This window comes from Equus caballus, chromosome 1 (genome assembly GCF_041296265.1).
Source record: "Equus caballus isolate H_3958 breed thoroughbred chromosome 1, TB-T2T, whole genome shotgun sequence".
In the NCBI taxonomy this organism is placed as follows: Eukaryota; Metazoa; Chordata; class Mammalia; order Perissodactyla; family Equidae; genus Equus; species Equus caballus.
Window position 1 is genome coordinate 102,431,348 of NC_091684.1, and position 23,615 is coordinate 102,454,962.

The 23,615-nt window shown below is 50.1% G+C and overlaps 1 protein-coding gene across 10 annotated transcripts in view; it reads right to left on the reverse strand.

The window, feature by feature from the left end:
• The window catches only part of ARNT2 (aryl hydrocarbon receptor nuclear translocator 2), a 173,040-nt gene extending 158,760 nt beyond the window's left edge, over nucleotides 1-14,280 (reverse strand). For 4 of the 10 annotated variants that reach the window (XR_011438359.1, XR_011438358.1, XM_023649336.2 and 1 more), the window contains exon 1: nucleotides 13,531-13,688. Coding sequence is in view for 4 of the 10 variants with exons in the window: in XM_023649336.2 (XP_023505104.1) it covers nucleotides 13,531-13,561 (31 nt within the window). In the remaining 6 variants the exon portion in view is untranslated. Of the gene's footprint in view, nucleotides 1-3,436; nucleotides 3,607-13,530; nucleotides 13,689-13,933 lie in introns of those variants that run through there. The other 6 variants (XR_011438379.1, XR_011438365.1, XM_070266198.1 and 3 more) reach the window with 5 other exon arrangements.
• Nucleotides 14,281-23,615: the final 9,335 nt, after the last annotated feature.

A 23,615-nucleotide genomic window follows, 5' to 3' on the forward strand; every position in this document is an offset into this window, starting at 1 on the left:
CTGCGGACCTGGCAGGTGGTCCAGGGACCAGCAGCATCAGCACCATCTGGGAACGTGTCAGAAACGCCTCTCTTTCCCCACTCATCCCCATCTGAGGACAGAGCTCTGGGCCTGCAGCGCTGTGTTAACAGCCCACCCTGCTGCGATTAGAGGCAGGTCCAGCTTGAGTGGTTGAGCAACCTGTGTGACAGCACCACCTGGTGGTGGACGGCCTGTCCGGGCCTGCACTAGGGGTAGGGTCTGATCCCAGCACTGGAACATTCCCGTTGGGATGACCCAGGAAGCAGCGGCCGCTAGAAGATGCAAATACAAGAAGGCGCAGACTCCTTCTTTCTAACCCGGTTATTCCCCGCACCTAAGCACCACGATGAATAAAGAGCAGACGGTTAATGAGTATTTGTCGAATGGATGATTGAAGACGAATGAATAAACTTGAACAAAAAAGGGCATGTGCCCTAACTCCGAGTGCGCCCACAAAGTGCTGTACAAACTCGATTCTCTGGGAACTCAGCATGAGGCCCAGCAGGGCCAATTAAAGAGGCAGGAGATGGGGGCACAGAGCCGCCGTCCGCAGAGGCAAGTCCCAGGCATCCGGGCACGGTGTCCAGGTCACAGCAGCCCTCGGCCATCAACAGGGACCCGCTTGGGTGGTCAGGCCCCACCCTGGTCTGTCCAGAGCTTGGGAGGGGCTGGGAGGGAGAATCGTCCTTGGGTGATGGGACCCTCCCTCCTCCCCCTCTGCCAGGGAGGAAGCAGAGGAGACAGGAGTGGACGACAGGGCATTACCAGTCTGTACTCAGGGGCAAGACCAGGGCAGAAAGTCCAGCGAACAGCGAGGGGTGGTGAGAAGGAGAGTCACAGCGCGACAGGAGGAAGCAGCCTGGAGTCCAGCAGGCTGGGGACGGGGCTGCTCTGAGGCTCGTCTTCCCAGGTCTGTGAGGAGTGGGGACAGCAGAGGCAGGCCTCAGGGCGTTCCCAGTAATGATGGGGGGAGGGACCCTGGAACAGGGAGGGCATGCGCGGAAGACCCCAACCACGCAGAGTGCGAGGGCACGCTTCCTGTGTCACGAGAGCCCCCCTCTCCTACATAAGCGCACATGGGTATCTGCTCCCCAAGTTTCCCCTGCGCAGCTGGAAAGATGCCCTTCACCAAGTCTGGGCCCTGCGCTAGCTCCACTGACAGCGACACATCAATAAAAGCAATCACAGCCAGAAAAGGCACCCCTGCCCCGGGGCTTACCGTGTGCCGGGTACCATCCCAAACTTTGTTAAACACGACCATTTAATCCTCAGCACAACCTGGCGAGGCGCGAGAGGGTAACCAGCTGGCCCCCGAGCCGCGGGCACCGGGTCCACGTGGCCCGCCTCCAGCCCAGGGACCACGTCCTGCTCCCCTCGGAATCCCGAGCACACAGAACAGGCCCCACTGCGTGGTCAGAGGCCAAGAAAGAAGTCACCTCATTTTACAGGTCAGGAAAGATAGTGCCTGTCTGTGCTGCCTCCCAGAGTGCACATCACCACCGCACACGTGGTAGAGGAGTCTGGGCGCTCAGCTACCTGCCTAGCAAGAAGAACCACCTTTGACCACTGGGGTAGACCCCATATTTCTACCCAGTCTGGTTCCTTTGATGAAAGAGAAGGAGAGGAGGAGGGCCAGGGAGAGGGGGAGGAAGGGAGAGAGCATGGAGGACAAAGGGAAGAAAGGAAGAGGAGGTGGAGGAGGAGGAAGACAGAGGGATAAAGAAAGAAGGGAGGGAGGGAGAGGGGAGGAAAGGAAGAGAGAAGAAAGTGGAGGAGGAGAGGGGGAGACTTAGCAAGTTTCTGCAGGCAAACGATGCAAAAAAAATTTGGTTTTTAAATCGCTAGGTCTTCATGAAGTTGCAGTAAAATGCAAACTTGTTTTTAAGTGAAACACAGAAGTTGCAAATTAACTTCCTAAAATAAATGCAAATCCACGTCTAAACCTGGATACGCACCAGCGAAAAAGAACAGGAAAAATCACACACTAGTTACTGTTTGCGTGAAGATCCGATGGTTAATTGCCCTGTGTTTCCGGCATTCCACACGAGCAACTTACCTGGAAAGCTTTCCAATTTGTATGTCAGAGACGTTAGTAATTAAACACTTTTAACTCCCTATTGACTTTACTAGAGCTATGACGATCCTTACATAGTCAGAGGATGATTATTTTATTTGTCAAACGAAGTTTATATTTAGTTTAGAAAAGTGTTAGCCTTACAGTCTTTTTTAAAGAAATCCTTTGGGACAAGAAGCATCTGGAGCCTTCTATACACGGTGCATAGAACCCAAGGAGGGGGTGTGCCAGGCTGGCAGAGAAGGCATCTGAAATCACGAGTCGCCTTCCTCAGTCTTTCTGCATGGGACCTTGACCCCATCAGCTCAGACTCGCTCCAAAGTAGTGACTGCTAAACATTGTCTTGAGATACGACATTGCTTTTGTGGCGTTTTAGGTAAAAAATTTAAAAACCACAACCTCAATGTAATCATGAGGCAACATCAAACAAAAACAAATGGAGGGATATTTTACAAAAGGACCGGCCTGCCCTCAGCAAAAATGTGAAGGCCACGAAAGAAAAAAAAAACAAAAAAGACTGAGCAATTATTCCAGAATTAAAAGAGACTAAAGAGACATCGCGACTAATGCAACTTGTAATCCTGATTAAACCTAGGGCCAGAAAAAAAATGCTTTTGGCTATGAAGAACAATTGGTAAATGTGATGAAGATGTGTGGATTAAATAACACTATTATATTTATGCTAACTTCTTGATTTTGGTCCTAAATTGTAGTCATGTGGGAGAATGTCCTCATTCTTAGGAAACACATATTGACGCATTTAGAATTAAAAGGGGCATCGTGTCTACCACTTAGTCTCAAATTGTTCGGAAATACAGAGAAGAGGAAAACCGGAGAAATTGGTAAATTGAACGTGGTAAAGGTTAACACACAAGGAGTCCTGGTGATGGGTAGACAGGTCTTTGTACCATTCTTGCAACTTTTCTGTAAGTCTGAAATTACTCAGCATAAAAAGTTACCAAAGACAAAACAGTAACCTTGTGGTGGACGTGTCTCTCTTCACTGTTTGTGATCTGGAGACCAATGCATTCATTCACTCATTCAGTAACTAAGTATTTATTAAGCACCAATCATGTGCCAGGGCTTTTTCAAGGTACTGGGGATCCTGCGCTGAAAAGAAGTCCCAACTCTAAGGGAAATGAAGCAACCGAGAGGTTTCTGGCAAATCCCCATATCGCTTGGACATCTTGAACTCAAGATGCCCTAAACTCAACACATCCACGGTCAAATTGGTGACCCGCGCCACCTCCACCAAAACACCCCCAAATACCGGGACCTCATCAGCGTTCTCTGTCTTGGGAAACGCCACCCTTCCCGCCATTGCCTGAAGCAGGAACTCACCACTCCTGCCCTCGCATCAGCTATTCCCTGGTCCATCCTCTGATTCAGTGGGCTTTACCTCCTAAACCTCTCCGGAGTCCACTGGTTTCTCTCCACGGGCCGCTGCCACCTGCAGGCCTCCGCAGTCCCCCGGCTGGACAGCCGTCACCCACCCGTCACACTCAGCAGCCACAGAGGTCTTTTCAAAACCCGCCTCCCAACACATGGCCCCCCCGCTCACAACACTTCAATGGCTTCCTGTTCCATTTGGAAACAAAGCCTCCTTTCTTTCGTGATACTTATTTTAACGGTATCCTTGCACATCTGATTATTTAATAAGTGGCTGACTCTCCCACCACACGGTGAGCTCCGTGAAAGCAGGAACCACGCCTTGCTCTGCGCGCCACTGTGAGCACACGGTTGGCATTCAATTAGTATTTGTTTAATTAGGTGGATAAGCAATTAATATAATTAATGTCTGGCTCGGGCCAATGAATGGAGAGTGGTGCCATTCACTGCCACAGGGGAACCCGGGGAGGAGGTGGTGCAGAAGGAGCTGGCTTTGCAGAATCTGTGGGACACATGGATAGGCACGTCGGGCAGGCAGCTGGGGACAGAGAACTGCAGTTTGTGAGACCAACTAGGAAAAGGCATACGCTCTTGTCCTAAAATGAGCGGCACACCCTGAACCGATTCCATTAGCATTCTTTGTGTGCCTCTCATAAGGAACCGGTCAGGGTGTACATATTCTTTTGCTCTCTAGCATGCCATCAGTTGTTTGCATAAAATTGTCCCAGTGTTGCCTGTTTTAGAGACTGGCTGAACACACCTATTTTACTCAACATCTTTCTGTCCCCCGGCACAAAGCACAGTAGCCCCCATGCAGGGGGAAGGGGAGCACTGGCTGAAACTGAAACTGGCTGGCTGAACCAAGTTGGAAGTTCTCTGGTGTGAAATGCTTTCAAAAAAGAGAGAACACAGCTGTGGTCCTTGATCACATTCATCCATTTTACTCTTTTGCGGGGCTGGGAATCCATCAGGCCTATCAAATTATGGCAAATGATTCCAGACTAGGCCTCGTTTCAAACTGCTGATGTGATAGAAACATCAATGCTGTTCTAAAAATAATAATCCAAAATTCTCGCAGTTCTGTTATTTCACGTTGGAATCAGCTTCCATTGCGGCTATCATAATGATCTGCAAAGTATCCTCTTGTTTCTAAAGCTGCCACGTTTTCTTATACTGAAGTGGTGGTCACGGGGGCCTCCTGGGTCCTTTCCCAGCCCAGCCGCCACTGCCCAGAGGCCAACAGAGTCCTGTCCCCATAGACCCGAGTTTCTCAACCTCGGCACTAATGACATTTGGGGCTGGATAATTCTTTGTTTCGGGGGAGCTCCCTGGGCACTGTAGGACGTTTAGCAGCATCCCTGGCCTCTTCCCTCTAGAGGCCACCACTCAACCGCACCTCCCCATCCACCCCCAGAATGTCTCCAGACACTGCAAATGCCCCCAGCTGACAAGCACTGAGTGGACACACCTCTGGCCCCCCCCGGCCAGGTTTCTCAGATGTTCTGCCACTGGGCTCAGTGGAGGCATCTCCAAGAAAAGAAAAGAAACCAGTTGGGTATAGCGATGGATAAAAAAAAGTTGAGGCATAAATTAACTTCAGGCTTCCTGTTGCCTCAGAGTCTGGAACTCAGCTTACCTATTAATGTCTGTAAGGAGCAACCATTTGGCTTTCCTCGTCTCCCTTCAGTCATTTATTGATTTCAGTGGCTTTTTCCTTAACCACTCTTAGGGCAATTTGGTGGGCCAGGCAAAAAGAGGCTGGAAATTGCTTTACTCAACAGGCAGAGAGCCTCTCATGGCCAGAATGGGTCACTGTGGGGTCCCAAGGAGTGTCTGGTGTAGGAAAGAGGACCATCCTCTCCTTTGGTCCCACCTCAGCTCCCAGCAAGGCCCTCTGCTGGCCTGGCTCTCAGGAGGCCCTGGAGCTGCCCACTGAGCTCGGTTTCAGCTTAAGCCACCTCCCCTGGTGCTCTCCACCCTGCACACGGCACCCCTGAATCCCCCTGGCCGCCCTACATCCAAGTCTTTCCTTGTGCCTCCTGGGCCTGGATGGAGAGGTGCCCAGTGCCACGGGCGGCTGCTCTCTATTTTTCAGAGCTGCGGAAGAAAAGCAGGGATGCCCAAATCAACACATTTGCCCTTAGTTATTAAAACCTCCTGAAAGTGCATTTGAAGCAGGAACAACTACCACGACCTGACTGATGCCACAAAGGCAGGCAGGAAGGGCAACGACTCGCTCCACCCCGTGCTCTCTAAGCCGGGGGGCAGGTCAGCCAGGTGGTCTGGTTGGAAATTCGCAGTTCAGTCCAAGGGGGAGGTGTGGACAACAGGCAGTGAGCAAAGGTTTCTGGGACAGTTAACGGCACCTGTGGTGAACCGGAAAGGGAGCAGGTGGAGGGGGGACTATGGGGCACAGACAGGACCCCAGCAGGCAGGCAGAGAGCCCAGCGGAGCTGCCAAGAGCAGTCTGGGCTCATGTCCTGCTCTTCCACTTACACCCTGGGGACCCCATGTACGTCTCTGAACTTCTCAGAGCCTCTGGTTTAACCTTTGCAGAAAGCAACATAAACTGAAACATATACACCCATCTGACTGTTCAGTTCCACTGCCAGCAAGTTACCCTAAGGAAAAAATAATCTAATTACGTGTTTACACACAGGGATGTTCCTTACAACATTGTGTATAATTCTGACAGATGGAAAAGCACACCAAATAGAGGAAACTGAGTCAATAAATGATGGCCATAAAACAGGACACTTCAGTATCCCTGGTAGGAGATGCTGTTCCTGTTAATGAAGGGGCAAAAATGTAACAAGACAGTATTTCAGAACAATTCTATTTTGTACATATATAATATTTAGAAGGAAAGTCTGTGGACATATGCTAAAATGTTAATGGTGGGTGGTGGGACTATCTTAGTGCTTTTGTACATTTTCCAAATTTTTTACAATTAACATGTATCTTTATTGTTGCATTCAGGGAAAAAGTGGTCATGGGGAAGAAAGACGCCAACTCCTCAGCAGGGGCTCAGAGAAGACCCCCCACGCTCCACTGCCGTGCTCCGCCACGCTCACAACACGACCAAAGCAGTAAAGGGCACCCCAGGTTCCCACAAGGCACAAAAGCAGGAACTATCTACTTGTAAACATTTTTGCTTTTTTGTGGATTTGCCTGAGAAATGGTCAAACTGTTACAGTCGCAAAACCCACAGAGTCTCCACTTATCTGCAAAGGGCCTCAGCTTCCCGCTCCAGAGCCGGTGGCACTGATCAGAGGGCGAGACGGCATCCTTTCACCTGCTGCAGCCAGCTCCTGTTGGGGGGGGGGGGAAGGGTGGAATCCCAAAGCCAGCCTGGAGTCTTACCTTATCTGCGACCGCTGGTCCTTATGCACGCCGCAGCAGCAGTGTCGCACGCAAAACAGAAGGCAGGAAAGGGGAGGGCCCCCTCGGAGACGACCCGAGTGGGACTTTAACAAGGAACCTGGTGGAAATGGGCCTTCCACCACTACCAGCTAGGCTCCAGGCTGTCTCCAGGCTGACCTGCCCTCCTCCTGGGGAGAATGATAAGATGTGTGTGTCCCCAAGGCTTCTCTACCTTATTATATAGTCTAGAGGAACTGGCTTGGGTAGGGATTTTCCTGGTAGGATTTTCAGACCAAAATCAGTTCCCACATATAAAAATTAGACGCTAAATTAGACAGCTCTGGCCTATTTTGTTTTGGAGACCTACAAATGCAGGATACATGTTTTCTTTCCTTCAAGGCAAACATTTAAAGGCAGCCACATACAAGACTACAACACAATTCTCTGGCGTCCATTCATCCACTATGGTAGGTGCTAGGCCGGCACAGCGGCAAATGCGTTCCCGCCCTCAGGGGGCTTCCAGTCCTGCAGGAGACACAGGCGCTGAGCAAATAACCGCAGGATTTACCACTTCATTGCAGGTGAGGGAAGCACTCCACATGCAAAGCACGCTGTGCAGGGGGCCCTGGGAGAACGCGTTACAGGCAGGCTTTATCTGCATAAAGGATCAGGAAAGGTCTCCCCGTTGGAGTAAGAATTCAAGCTGAGGCCAGAAAGACACTAAAGGAGCTGGACGGTGGAATGGTCAGGTGTGGGGAGGGGCTGGAGTGGGGACGGAAGGACAGGTGAGCAATTCATCATTCCAAGAGGAGTGCAGCATAAACAGAAGACCTCAAGTGGGAAGGAGCTTGACTAGGAATGGGAAATCGTTTTTATTCATTGAACACAAAGCTGTGTGACAGACCAGCCCAACAGCCTGACCTGCCCAATAACAGCTCCTACCAGCTTCTGTTTGTAGGCCTCACCACCCCCCTCAAACAGAATACTCCAATCCTGGGCAACTCCACCGCACATTCCTTTCTGATGTTACAGCCAAGCGCAAATCTGACACACACACACACACACACACACACACACACGGACATGAGTGGAGTAATAGTTCTGGAAGAGATGCAGAAACGATCTCCCTGTGCGCCTTGGTGAATCTCAGCAAAGATTGACCACGAAGCAGGAAGTGGAGACAGTGCTTGGGAACCAAGGCGATTTCCTCAAGTGTTCTCTTCTCTATGATCTCCGTTTCCCCAAGGAAAACACTTAGAGGACCCAGCGAAAGGCTGGCTAGCATCCCTCTTCATTTATTTCTCCAGCCCAGATCCCTCGGGCCCATGTGGCCCACAGCCTCCCTGACAGCTCTACCTCTGCGTCTCATGGGCACCTCCACTCAACCAATGCTGAGGCCTCCACTACGCCTCATGGGTCACCTGCACCTCACCACCTTCCCATCACCTCCAACCACCCAGGTGTCCAGACAGAGAGCTGGGACTCATCCGTGACTCTTCCTTCTCCCTCAGCACCCTCCCCCAACCCTTTACCCTATAGACCTGATGGTTCCACCCAAAATAAAGAGTTGCTGCATGTGGCCAACCAGGACATGCCCTGCCCAACTGCAAGGATGGACAAGGATGTAACTGGTACCCCGGAGTTGTTCATCATGGCATCCCCACCCCAAAATACATCTCAGCTCTATCTGCTTCTCTCTATCTCCATTGCACCCCGGGCCCAAGTCAGCAACTAACTGGAGTCTTGCTTCTCCTCCCCCCTCCTTCCAACCTGCTCTCCAGACAGCAGCCAGAGAGAGCATCTTACAGTGCAGGTGGGACCTTATCTCTCCATGGCTCAAGACCCTTGTGTGGCTTTCTATTGCTCTTAGAATAAAATCTGAACCCTCCCACCCCAAGCTTAGTGGCCTCCCATGATCCAGCCTCTACCCACATCTCCAGCTCCCACACCACTTTCGCCCCTGCTCACTGCTCTCCAGCCACACTGGCCTTTTCTGGTTCCTCGAACCAGCCCAGCTCTTTCGGACGTCAGCCTTCTGGGTGGCTCTTCCCCGTGTCTGGAATGCTCTTCCTCATGTGTTTCTCTTCGTTCTTCAGACCTCAGCTGAAAGGTTGCCTCCTCAAGGAGGCCCTCATTTCTTCACAGCATTAACATATTTTATACGGAACACATTCATGGGACTCTGTATGACTACTTGCCCGCTGGGCCGTCAGCAGCACGATATCTGGGCTGACTTGTCTTGCTCACCACTGTACCCCCAGAACCTGGCTCGGTACCTGGCACATAGCAGTTGCTCAATGAACATATTATGAGGAAAAAATAAACCTCTTTTTCAGGTGTCACTCCTTTCTTTTGGCAGAAGCCTAAAAGCTATCGGTTCATCACGGGGCTCCCTGGCACAGGCCTAAAGGGCAAACTTTATAAAGTCTTTTATTGAAAAGGAGACCATATGTTTTAGACGCAGGTGGTCAGGCAGCAAAGTTGATGTTATTTTAATGCACGGTATTTTACTGTTCTAAATGTTTTTTAACATCACTGAATGGGAGGGCATTTTACAATTGATGGTGTGTCGAAGCTGAATTGGTAACAACTTTTTTCCTAAAAGTACATAAAATAATGATTTTTCCTGCAATTGATGGGCTCATAGATTCCATGAAATGCAGAATGTACAGAAATTGGACTTCACGTTCAGCCTGTTTGGGTGTCCTCTCTGCTCGAGGCAGTGCTGCTGGAAAGCCTGCCAGCACAGCACGCACGTCCCCAATGCTCCAAACCCACCCTGCATCCCGGGGGCCCATCCAGCTCCCCAAGAGCACTGAAGGGACAACCACTGCCGGGTCCCACACTTTCACGAGTCTGCCCACACAACCCCAGCTTGAAGTGACCCTTTCTAAATTCTCCATAGGCCAACACCTCTCCTTTCAAAAAGCCGCATTTCAGAAGTTACCTCCCCACAAGGCTTCCTCTGCATCCCAATCATGATCCATACACACCAATGATCATCTCATCCTACGTTTGTCAGAAAGTCAGTCTACTTACACTTCCCCTGTTAGACTCAGGACTCCCCCAGGTCGAGGGACATTCTTCCTTATCTTCACATTGCCCCACGCCCTGCACAGAGCTTTGTACCTCACGGGCTTTCAATACGTTTGTTGAACTGACCCCAAAGTCTCTCCATCTAAGGCAATTTGCCCAGAGAATCTTCCTGTACTGTACAACCAATTCCAAATTAAAATGCCAAAGGCCAGAAACCCAGAGGGAAAAGTAGTCTAGTAATAATTATTTCAGAAAAAAGTAGACATTCTAAATCTCTTAAAACATACCTTTGAATTCCTTTAAAATATGCAAGTCTTATTAATTACTCTGCAAATATTCATTTCAGAGGATGTCCGGATAATGCATAATTCCTAACCATCGCTGGTCTGAATTTGTACCCAATTCTCTCATGCTTAAGTTACGAAAGCTGAAGCTTGAACAATGGCAGTGGAAACACAGTCCCCTTCTCCACTGTGCCACTTCAGTGGCAGACACCCTTTCATGCATGAAACTAGTACAATCCTTCACTATTTCACATAAACCAGAAATGCTTAACTATCACCCAAACAGGAAGTGAAACAAAGAATACATATGCACAGAAGAGAAAATTCTAGAACTCCGTCCTCTAGTCTAGAGGACATTGCCATCCCTGCCCAGAAAGAACAGAGAAAATCAGCCACCACAACAGTATCAGCAGCCAATGTGGGGACCTAGGCAGATGACCTAGAAGTAAGGAGGCGTCAGAGGCCACAGAGGACGGAACTAGACCCAGGACAACTCCGGCCAAAGCCATGAGGAGAACATCCGGGAGCCAAACCCTTCTTCTCCAGAGACCACTCCTCCCCCGGAGTAGCTGGTAGAATCCTAACCTAAAACCCAAACAGGGGACCTAGAAGGGGCAGATTACAGGTGTGCACCTGGCTCATCTCACCTGAATAACATGAGGTGTGAAGATGCTTCACCTGTGATCACCGAGACCCCAGAGTGCCCCCACCATACGTCACAGAGAGGCGTAACTGCAAGTGTGGCTGCTGGACAAACCAGAACGAGTGGGTGGGGTTGGGGTTGAGGAAGGGATGGCCTATGGCCTTTGTACCCTGGGCACAGCCTAGCAGCAGAAAGAACTGGTGCCTTCCAGGCCATTTGCCTGTGTTTACCAAGCTCTTATTCTGTGCAAAGCAATGACCTCTGGGGAGCGGAGTGAGGTGGCAGGAGGAGGCAGTGTCCAGGAAGCATCCTACAACTCCTGCCCATGAGACGGGGACTCTGGGTACCACGCATGGCGCCTTGCCTCTCCTTGTTGTAAACTGCCAGTCGAATCTGAAATCTCTCTCCTGGGCTCAAGCCTTCAGACACATCCCTTGAGACTATACCTTTTCTCCCAAAGACCTTAGAGCTTCGCGGGGCAAAAACAACAAGTCACACAGATCCAAGTGTTGCCACAGGGCACGAGGAAAAGAAAAGATGGTGGACAAGAGAAAAGGCGGTCACCTCAAGAAATTTTCACGTGAGAGGTTCTAACCATGCTCAAGATCTCCAGTATCTCTGCCAACCGAGAAAAGACGTGGACATCACTGACTGTCCATCAGGCTGGGCGTCTGCAGATAATAAAAACAATCCCGCAAGTGCACCATTCGGGTCTCCCACAGTCCACAGCACGGGCGTTGCGTGCTCAGCACCACCAGGACTGGCGGCTGCCCCAAATGGACTCTATCTAGCTCATGGCACAAAATAATGGACAAAACAGTTTTAAACAGGGATGTACTAGTATATATGTTATGTAAGTCACCTCTCTGATTTTATTCCTAGTTTCTACATAAACTGATATTGGATTAACACATCTTCATTTCACTTCCTTTACCTTTTCTAATGTCATAACATTTAAAGCTATCAATTTGTTATTGATTCGTCAGCAGCTGAACAGGTTGAAATGGTAGGCTTCACTTGCAAGCAAAATGGCACAGCTGTGTCTTCAAACCAGCCGTGCTCCCACTCAGTGCTCTGGACAGGGAACTCCTCTGGCTCCTCACCTCTGTGTCCCCACGGACACGTCTCCTCTGTGTCCCCTTGGCCTCCTCTTTCACCCTGGCTCAAAATCTGAGGGCCTCCACCCCACTAACGGTGCTGCCCCTCATCTCTGTTCCAAGATAGAGCCACCAAGGCTCCTCTCCCAGCACCCGCCTCATTTCAGCCAGGCCTCCTGCCTCCAGTCCTGCTCTTTTTTTCTGTGTTACCCAGACATGGCTGACAAACTAATCTTCCAGAAGAACCATGAGCATCTGACTTCCTTGTTCACTACCACCGAGGATGCTCTCTTAATGCAGAGGGAGACAGTCCATACTCCTCAGCTGTCTATCAATGCCCGCTAGAGCCCGGCCACAGCCAAACCACTGGAGGTGAAATCGCTGCTGGCTCTTCCATCCCCGGGGCCCCCATGGCTCAGGACACCCACGCATGCTCAGAGCAAGTCCGCCGCCCCTCATGCTATCGCGTCCACCTGCAAGTCCCCTCAGCTCCTGGCTCTGCATATGCAAACCTTCCAGTTCTGCAAAGTCCAGTCTCCGAAACGTCCAGTCTCCACAAGCCTTCTTGACCACTTCAGATGGAAGAGATCCTTCACTCCTAACTCTCTGGCGACACTTTTTTTTTCCTTTGCTAGGCATTGTGGGTGTTCACCCCACCTCACCCCACCCCCAACACGAGACCTCCGTCTACTGGGAATCCCTGAGGGCTGGCCTCTGTCTGACCCTCCCTGCACCCTCCGCAGGGACCTAGCTCTGTGCCATGCCCACAGCAGTCATTGCACAACACCCAAAACTTCCTAGCAGTCGGTCCCCCTTCCCATCCTCGGACACGCCTCGGGCAGTCCTACTCAGCAGGTAGGGCATTTCCCCAACTAAAATACAATTTCCCTACTACGATTCCTAAACGGGTCAATATTCCCACTTGATCGCGACCTCTTTCCATTTTCGAAATCTACAGGAATGAGCACGGTTGTCACAGAGCGCACACTGAGGACAGGTCGGCCCCAGGCAGAGGATGTGATTTGGGGGCAGGGCTGGGGCCGCTCCACGCTATGTTATTACAGGTTGGGTTTTTGCGCCCATTAAAGATTGGGATGCACAGTAGCCAATCGCACAGGGCGCAAAAGACCAGAGCTTCGGGGCCGCGGAGGGCAGGGGAAGAGTCCGGGGAGCTCCGCCCTGTTGAATCCTGGCTCCAAACTTTTCCCTCCTCAGTGTTGTACCCACCCTCCTCCCCGCCGGGACCTGCTGACGCCGCGATGCCACGGGGTCCGGGACCGGAAGAGAAAAACGCGTGGGATGGGGAAGGCAAAGGTCGTTATTTTCGGAACTTGAGGGGATCCTGGGCCGGTCATTCTGGTTCCCGGGGATGCGAGGCCAGGGCCCCGCCGCCCGCCGACACCGGCCGGCGCATCCCGGGGACGGGGACGGGCAGACATCGGGATGAAGATGCCGCCGCTGGTGCTGATGCTGAGGCTGAGGCTGCCGCGCAGAGTGACAGCCGCTCCCACCGCCCGACCGGGGGACCGAGCGCCGGGTCCATGCTCCCGCGGGCGCTCCGCGGGCCCGGCCCCTCAGCCGCTGCGGCTCCGGCCAGGGCCTGCGGGCCGCGCGGCTACTCACCCGGAGGGTTGACGGCTGCCGGCGTTGCCATCTTGCACGGAGGGCGGCGCGGAGCCCGGCGCCCCGGGAGGCGCAGGCCCGGGCGCCGCCGCCACACAAAGGACGCGCGGGCGGCGCTCCTCTCTCCTGCCGCCGCCCCCGCCGCCGCCCCCGCCTCCCGCCTCCGCCCCGCCTGGGCCTCCGCCTCCCGGGCCGGCCTTTGTCAGGCGGCAAGGGGCGCCGGCCGCGGCTCCCCGGTCCAGGCCGTAGCACCGCGAGACTTGCGGCCGCGGGCAGTGGGACCCCCAAGTAGGGGGCGGCTGGTGGAAGGGCACCCCCTTGGCCCGCAGGTGTGCGCGTGCCCGAGGGCTCGCCTAGTCTCGGTTTGCCCCCAGCCCCGCCGCCCGGGTGTCCGGGGACGCACCGCGGAGGGGCGCTGTCCCCAGGACGGGTGCCAGGGCGGAGGCGGCGGGGCAGCAGGCCATTAAGATTCAGAGGGAAAGCGGGTCCTTGGAGACGGCCGCGGGAAACAAAGGCGCCCCCAGGCTGCCCACTTAGCATGCGAGGGCCGCGCTCCTCCCCGGGCCGGGGACGGGCCGGTGCCGAGGGCTGAGCGCCCGGTGCCCAGAAATTGCTGAGGCCGCGGGCAGCTCCCAGGCCACCGCCACACGCAGCTTCAGAGTGCCCTCGATGGACACCCGGGCAGAGGCAGCCTGGCCCAGGAAATTGCCATGACTTGGCTTTGAGTAAGGCGCTCAGCTCTGCTCTCCTGTTCACCAGGGTGGCTGTCACTGCTTGTTACCAGAGGTTGTCGCAGGAGCCTTATTTAACAACTAAATTGAGAATTTAAAAGATGTTTTAAATAGTTACATCTGCATATCCTGGTGGAGTTAAGGCAGCAGGAAGCTTAGAGGGACTGCTTTTCTTGCGGCCACAGGGATCCCTGCGAGAGATCGTGGCTCTTAGCAGAAACAGAAAACGTCCCCACCGTGGGGGCCCTATAAAGGTTACACGGAAGAACAGGCCAACCCAGGGGAGAGCCAACAAGGACAAGATGGCCCCTCAGTGTAGCCATGTTTGCAAAAACATCAGACTGTCTCAAATCCTCCCAAAGAAGCATTTTTTAGGGGGTAGAGAAACAATGCTTGGGGTGTATTTTGAAATAAGCATCGTCTTCGGGCAGTATTTGTCACTACTGATCTATAGGTGCTTAATGATATTCATTTGTTTATCGACTGTGCAAATGTCAAATGTCTGCTGTGTGTCAGGCACAAGCTAGGTATTGGGCACATGATGCAAAGACAGCCACGGGGGGCTCTGCCCTCCCAGGGCTTCTAGTCTGGGCCTGGGGAGGAGTCCAATAAGGTATTTGCACTCATAAGCACACAGCTGCCTTGGAGGCATGTGGTCACTGCCGAATGGATGAGGGCAGAGAGACGGTGGAGAGAGTAGGGAAAATGGAAACTGGACTGTGAAGAAATGAGCAGGATGTGGACAGGTGGAAAGAGAAGACTTCAAGTAGGACTAAACATGTGTGCAGCGGGCAAGACAGGCCAGGCCCAGACAGATAATGAGAGATGGAGAGAGAGGTCAGCTGGGACGTCAACTGGGGCCCTTGCTCCTTGCGTCAAGTAGACTGTCCCTGATTTCCCCAACCTCAAACCAAATGAGAACCAGCCTCTCTTCCACATACCCCGAAGGCAACACCCTCCAATATTCACGTGCTCTTAATTAATGCCAATGTATACTTGACAGAAGTGCAAGACGAGGTTGCACTTTACCTTGCTCATTTCACATCAAACAGGGTAAAAACCCCTCTTCGATGCTCCCGCTGTGCAGAACAGTTCCCCTCTTGGCCCTGCTTCCCACGGCATTTCTCTGCCTGTGGCCAGTCTACGTACACAGCACCCAGCAAGCTCTTTCCATTTTCCAACTTTCCACCCCCCTTAGAAGTAAGCAAGCAAGTTCTTCTGCTTGGCGTTTCCATATCAGCCACCACGTTTGGCTCATTTGGGTACTGTCTCCAAACAAATGTATTTCTAATATTCTCCCTAAAAAATAAAACTGTCAAGAACATGACCATTACACACACAGATGCACATGCACATTTAACCGAACATATTTGTTGACAGGTTTTACTTTCTTACTGTGCTGTTGCCTCTGCTCATTTTTCTAAATGTCACTCTGCAAATATCCTTAATCCTTCTCCTGCTTGCGTTGGTCCATTGCAATAAAAGACAAGTTGCATGGGGACAGCTGCTAGAGGCTGGGACTCTTCCAATTGTCTGCTTGGAGTCTGTCATGCTGTGCTTTTCGGTAAGTAATAAATGTGTCTGAATTTTAACAGAGAAGGAGACATTTCATCCCCCCATCACTTTCCCCCCATCACTGTGTCTCAGAGGTAGAAAGGACATTTGACATCACCCAGTTCAGCCCCCAGAGTCTCCTTGAGGCTCGGGGTAGAGAAGTGACTTACCCAAGGTCACGCAGCTCAACAGCCAGACAAGACTTGGAACGGGGTCCCCCACGATGCTGGGGTTTGGTGGCCAGGGTCGGGGTGGGAGGGGTGCGAAGGGATAGAGGAATGCATGATTTGGGCCCTCACTTTCTCTCTTGTCTTCATTGTTAAGTAGGTAAATATCCAGAAACATGGCTGTGGAGGAAAGCCCCCACTCTTAAGTAAACAGTCTGAAATGGAGCCGTTAGTCATTGCTGAATACTAAGCAGCATTTACTCGATACGGTGGTCTCGTGCTAATTATGAGAGTCAGTAGAGTGTGACCAGTTAACAGGCTCAGGAATTCTGGGCAACCTTTAAACCACCTAGAACTCTTTTAAATTCCAAAGGAGGCCATTGAATTTGAAGCGGAGATTTGCATTTTTAAAGAAAATTAGCACAGACCCGCTGGGCACACAGCACATGACTCTGGGGACCGCATTCCCAGAAATGACCTGGGTTCCAGCCACAGTACTGATGACACTTGGTGGGAGAAAGCAGTCAGCTCGACTCTGCTCCGTATCCCTTTGACACGAGAGGCAGGACTCACGTTGTATGATGTATGATAGTCCAAGGAATTTTGATCTTCTTTTAACTTTAAGATGATAGCAGGAGACCAGGAGAGGAAGCATGGCCTTCCTGGGAAGTGGCCTTCCACAGGCGTGGCAGGGCACACAGTGAGCTGCCATCTCTATGTCCACAGGCTTTTCTTCTCTGCCATATCCACTATGTCTCCTCTCAACACCTCCTCATGCGGCCATTCTTTCTAACTGCTTTCTCTTCCCTGGAGAGAAAGGCTTGTAGGTCTCTGTTATCCCCCATCCTACCTGCTTATCTTTAATTCTACACAGGCAGCGATGCCAACAGGCTTTCTGTGCAGGCATCCCCCTTATCCAGGAGGTCTCTCCTTCACTCTCAGAATCGCAGACTCATAGAGCCGGACGAGATCTTAGTTCTGGACAGAAAGACAGAAGCGCTGGCCTTTGAAACAGACAGGAGGGCAGAGGTTGTGCTGTGTCAGTAACTTACTCTATTTCCCCTGGGACTTTCTTAAACCTCGTAAGTCTCGCTTTTCCCATCTGCAGAGTGGGGATGGTGTTAACTACTGTTCTGAGTTATAGTGAAGATTAAATTGAATGTGGTAATCCGTGTGGGCTATACGCCATAGAGGCTTTAAAACACTATTCTCATAGTATTACAAAGGAAAGAAGGAAAGTGTGACAAGTCCCTGCCAGAGAGAGAGGGAAAAAGAGAGAATTGGGGGGGGGGGGCAGCGGAAAGAGAGAATGAGAGAGAGAGGGAAAAAGAATGAGAGAGAGAGAGAGGGGAAGTGTGTCGTGTTGTACCTGCATGGAGAGTGGGGAGAGGAAAGAGCAGGGATAGGACCAGGCAGTCAGACCTGTGTGTTCTGACTTCCCTCTTCTGGCCCAGGGCCCAGGGAAGGCATATCAGACAAGCTGATGGAGAAGCCAAAAGCAGAAGAGTTTCCCCCATTTGGAAGGCCAGGAGGAGATGCCACCCACGGTGGTTCTGCAGGGATTAAAGGATGCAGCCACAAGGCTCGGCCTGATAGGGTGCTCCTGGCTCCCCGTGGCCTCCATATGGTGTGCTAGGGTCCCTACCTTCCTGCAGGGGAGGGGGCACGAAGGTCTTGAGAGAATCTAGACTAATGGACACCCTGGTGAGGACTAGGAGGCCTCAGCGAGCAGGACTGAATCAACAAAGCCTCAAAACCAGGGCCGCAGCTTTCAGCCTCCAGTCAAGGCCACCTAAAGATGCCTTAAAGTTCACCAGCCAAGTGACCACCCCAGCCACTCAGAGTATAGACAAGCAAGGATCCAAGGCTCCCTTCTCCCCCACCAGCCCCTCCACGACCACCTGGATGCCATCTTAAAGAGGCAGTGGGAGGCTGAGGACCTCGCAAATCCCACCTTCCACCTGAAGGATACTGAGCTTTCCAGATGAGATGATGTAAACCAAGGAGATGCCGTTAGTTGTCACAGTTAAAGTTTATTTGGTTCAAAGGAGTATGGCATGAGTGAATTTCTGCCCCTGCCACATGGTACAAAGGGACAATCTAAAGTCAAAATATAACAGACACAAACATACTAGCCGTGAGAATGCACCATCCATGAACTCTTAGGAATCAAAACCAAGTAGCAAGGTGTGAAAACAAGAAATGCTACTAGAAACTCAAGAGGAAACTGAGAAAATCACTTTGGCAGCAGAGACTGCAGCTAAGCTTCTCCAGTTTTTGATCAATCAAATAAACGACAACAAATGATGAGTATAAAATTTGAGGTTTGTCGTTTACTCTGGACCATATCGTAGGACCGTAAGATTCTGCTTCCCTTGCCTGATCACAGCTCCTCCTCTTACCCTGGGCCAGGTCGCCCCCACACCCCACACCCCCAGCCCCAAAGGGAAAGCACGTGTCTATGATGGAGTGGGATTGGAGACAATGACTGGACCATAATGGGACAGGCATGGTCTTCCTCCCTGGAGATGTCTGTCTCTTGGGAGTTGCTCTCATGCTACCACAGCCCTGTGTCCTATGGCTTGAGCTTCCTCAGGCACAGGGCAGCCCATGCTTGCTCTCACCCTTTCACTGAGTTCTCTGGCTTCCTCGGTTGCTGGTGGCATCTGGGTTGGCTTTGTCTACCACGTAGAGTGGTGACGGCATAGTGGTATTGACTCTAAGCTGCTCAGGGAGAGCAGCCTTGGAAGCCAGACAGCCATGTTCAAATTTCAGCAATTCTCCTCACCTGCTGTGTGAATTAAACTCTCTCTGCCTCCGTTTCCTCATCAATGAAAGAGGGATAATAACAGCACTTACCTCGTAGGAATGTTGTGAGAATTAAATGAGTCAATATTTGTAGAAAGCTTAGAATACTATCTGGCACATGGTTGGTATAATGTATTTGTTGATATCAGTGTCATTATCAGAGAGGTAAGGTTTATGGTCAAGGGTGAGATGGGGAAAATTGGAAGGAAAAAAAGGGAATTTAAAACCATGGCAACTCCCCAACTCAAGTTGGCTCAAAGGAGTGAGCTTACTGGTAAGATACTAAGGATGCCCAGGCAATCCAAAGAAAGGGTGAAGAGCCCTAACACAGACTGGCAGGGATACTGTTAGACTTCAGGAAACCTGGAACCAGCATCTGAGCATCGCCAGGAATCAGCATGCGTGTTTTTCTCTTCTTCTCTTGGTGTGTCATTCTTTCCCACTATGCACCACCTTCCTCCGTGTGGCCAAAAAACACAGCTCCTGACAGGTAGAGGTGGACCTATCTGTGGCCCTGGCTTAGATGCCTACCACCAGGCCAGCCGCCTCCAGGGGGCAGGTGACCATGACTGTCCTATCTTGGGATAGAGACCTGATCGTGTGAGAAGAAAGTAGCTCCTGCTGGAACCCTGTGTCTGGGGCCACAACTAAGCAGTCCTCAGAATAATGGGGACACTGCTCCAAGAGAAGGACACAAAGGCTGGAGGACACTTCCACAGATGGCCACTGCAAAGTGGGACAAAATTAAAGCAGGAGAAGAAAACGAACCAAGGGAAGTGCAGAAACTGATTTAGCAAGCACAGAATGAATCCTTTATATGTTAGTCCACGAGCTGGGTCTTTAGAAAGGACCTTCGCATATCCACTCCATCCACCTGTCCATTTTTACCTGACACCTACTCTCCATCCCCCAGCAACAGTTACGCTCCGAGAAAATCCAGCCCCTTGTCATTTCCTACACACACCACAATACTTCTTTTGCCCAAAGTGCCCTTCTCTCCAATGACCTCCTCCCTCATGAGTCACCATTTATCAGTTGCCTCCTCTCTTCCAGGCAGAGATTGCATGACTTCTTCCGTGAAGGGGTTCCAAATCCCTCCTTTTCCACTATTCTAGCACATATTTCACCGTAGTGGGATTGACTTTTTTAAGATATTTATTTACTACTGCCACTACTTTCATTATTTTCATTATTTTTCTTTCCTGGAACCCTGTTCATATCCTGACCCATGGGAAGTATTCTAATATTTATGGAGTGAGTGGTTGAATATCTTGTCAGACATTAGCAATCACATAACACACCATCTCCCCCCTTTGTGTCCTCCGTGAGAGGATGCACAGAACTCAGTGTTGCTTCCCTCTGCAACAGATAGGGGACCCCAGCATCTCCATCTTTTGACTCTTCTTGGCTGGCCTTTTATTTTTAATTTCCTGCTATAATTTGGATTTCTATTAAAAGAAATATCAATTATTCTTGGGGAATAAGAGAGACGTGAGTATGAAAAAATATATTCTACTCAATGCCTAGCACTCTACACACTGTAAGTCTGCATTTTGTCCAAGTGCATGAGAAAGATTTCAGTAACTGCCTCTCAGTATAATTAGAATAACCCCTCACCCAGGTTCAGCACTTTCTGACTTTCAAATCACTTTAACACCATTGTTTCACAGACTCTGCCATTTTTGGTTCGGCCTTATTCATAAAGAAATACCACACGTGTGAAATTATTAAGATTTTAAAAGATAACCACTTTCCTGTTGGTGTTAATTCATTTTGGAAACCAACCTCACAAATGACAATAACTTTTTTTCAGCGTAGTAAGACATAATAAGACATTTTAGCAGGTAATGCTTATTATGTGCACTTGATCTTTTCTTAGGTGATCTATAAAGAGGTAAATTTTGTTTGAAAATGCCAAGTTAGTTAATGGGGCTGGTCAATGATTAATCTGTCTCACCAAGGGATAGTCAACATTCCGTTGGCGTCCACACTGGTTACCCTGATACAATGTGGCTAGACCAGGTTCATTATCCAACCAACCAGCCTGTGACTGCTCAATCATTAGCATGCAAATTACCACAAATAAAGGACAGGTGACAATGACTTCCCTTCCTGTAGGTCCCACTATGGAGGGAAATCAAGCTTGTTTCTATTTAAGAACATTTATTTTTGAGCACACTCAGTCTTACTCATTGAGGGGTTAGATTTTGGTCTTTGGCTTCTCTACCTATTTTAAACAGAGAATCTTAGAGTTGAACTTAATAACCACCTAGTACATAATTTAGAGGTAAGCCTTAGAAACTTTCTAGGCCCCCCTGCTTATCTATTAGGAAATTAAGGGTTAGACATGCACAGATGTGTACCTCTTCAGCATCTTGGGCAAGGTGGGGGAATTATGGGCTGGAGGGAAGAGGAAGCCATCACTCTTACTCCACTGTGTCTCAGAGTATAACATGCACACCCACCTTCCCCCATTAGCAGGAGGTCTAGTCTTTCAGGAGGTTCCCCACTCCCAAGCATCTCTGGGGGTCCCCAAGGAATTTGAATTTCCCACAGATCTGTCTTGGTTGCTTCCTGCCACCCCAGTTGGCCACCTCCCTTCAAAATCTGGTCCAGCCTCCTCTCCTGGTCAGCACCTGTGCCTTCTAGTGACACTGCTAGATTTCTGCTCTGCTGGGCACTGCCGCCAACACCTCAGCCTCAGGGCAGCCCTCTGCTCTCCTCACTTACAAGGCGCAATGCCAGCTCCTTATCACCTGTGAGTGGAGCCAGACCCCCCCCCCCCCCAGAAGTACCTCCAGCTGCTGACTGCTCCAGAAACTGGCCATTCTTTGTGCAATTAATTCATCTGCCAGTTTTGCTGAAAACCAGCTTGCTAACAGCTAAAAACCAAGCCAAACCAAACCAAGCGAAAAACAAGGGCGTGTGGGTACCACTTACCTGGCCTGCCTCCATGTGCACACCCCTCACCACTCAAGTGCTTTAGGCTTCTCTACTCCTTAAAGTACAGAGCCCCAATTTCTTCCAGCTCTCAGAAAGAGGGGAGTGTGCCTCCCTTAGCTAATTCAGAGCCCACATCAATTCCTGGTTTAAGATTTCCAGCTTTCCCGGAAGATGGAAAATGGGAACACGCATTCCCTTCCTGACCTACCAGGATATGGGTTCCTCCCACTATCCCTGTGGTCTTGAAAAGACAATAATGAGACTGATAATGGCACATTTCCCTAAGCATGGGCTTCTCAATCTTATCCATAGTTGTAAGTCAAATTCCTTGTTACAGAGAAAAATCAATATAAGAATTGATTATATAGATGATAGAGCAAGTTGGGATGATAGCAAGTTGAGGTTGGGTCTCCTCATTCTCATGTCACTGTGCGTTAAACTGTAGCACACGGCATCATTGAGAAAAAATGACCAAGAAAATGCTTACGAGAAAGAACAAATCCTCATGTGGTCTCTATTTCATCACTTGAGTTTCTAAAATTATAATTTAAACAGACTATTTGTGTATCAAGTCATATTTGTCTTATATTATCCTTGAATGGAAAAGTAATCCTGACAATCCCAATATTCACGTGAGAACCACTCTGCTTTTGCCCCTGTACAGACCCTCGGCACTTACAAAACTCAGGAGAATTTGGTCAGATGAAGAGCCAACCCATAGGACATTAGTGTCCTCACTAATTGTGACGTGTCACAGACACTGTTAATGTAAGGTGTCTTTGAAATCCTCACTTCTTTCTCTGGTTGAGGGGGCTGGGTGCCTACCTAATGGGAGTTTCCCCAATCACTGTGCCCAAAGAGAGGAGCTGTTTGCTGAGTTGGTGTGGTCCTTTCTAAAGTTCTGATCAGAGCAATGGGAAACTGAAGGCAGGATGCTGGGTTGAGAACGGGACATCCAGCCTGGATCTCAGGGTTAAACTTGGAGGTGGGAAACCAACACAGAACAGATAGAATTGTTTAAAACAGACATTGACTTAAGAGACGATCTTTCTTTGTTCAAAAGCAGAAAGAATAGGAGTAGAAAATCTAAGCAAGACCTGCTGAAGATAAATACATATTCAAAAAAAAAAAAGAGAATAAAGACTTGTTACAACTAACAATTGAGAAAGCCTAAAAACAAACAAATATATTCAAGAACTCCTTTGTCAACAGAAAAGAATGGGTCCAGGAGGAGCCTTGTCAAGGAACACGCAGAAAGCAAAGCGTGTCCAGGCTACCAGTGGAAACTGTCCATCTGCTGGTCCTCCTCTCAGAGGGGTGCTTTAGGCCACCACGACTCAGTGATACTGGCCACAAGGTCATCTTTCTAGTCTCCCATGACTCGGCATCTGGCCCATACCCTGCACCACCACCACACACACACACACCCCACCCTGCTCCTGCAGCCTTCAGATCATAATCTGGCTACCTAAGGAGACTTTGCCATAAGGAGGTAACATGCCAACCAGCCCATAGGAGCACTGTAGTGTACTTGCTATTTATGTTTCCTATTAAAAAGGAATTGGCATTTGGTTGGTTTGGTCTGTCCTTCAAGGCCTGATGAGATCTGCTTGAGATAAAAAACCAAGCTTCCAGACCGTGGGCAGTGGTCATGCTCCCAGGTGCTGCTGAGCATCCCGAGACCTCCCTGGAGGTCATCTTAGGGTCAGTGATTTCCAACTTTAATCAATACAATATTTACAACAAGTATATCACATTCATATTTATGTGGATATCTAGTCCTATATCTACACATATACTATATCTATATAAAGTGCCTAAAAGATTGCAAAATTATTTGGTATCTATTTCATTTTACGTGACTCTTTCATGCACTTATTAA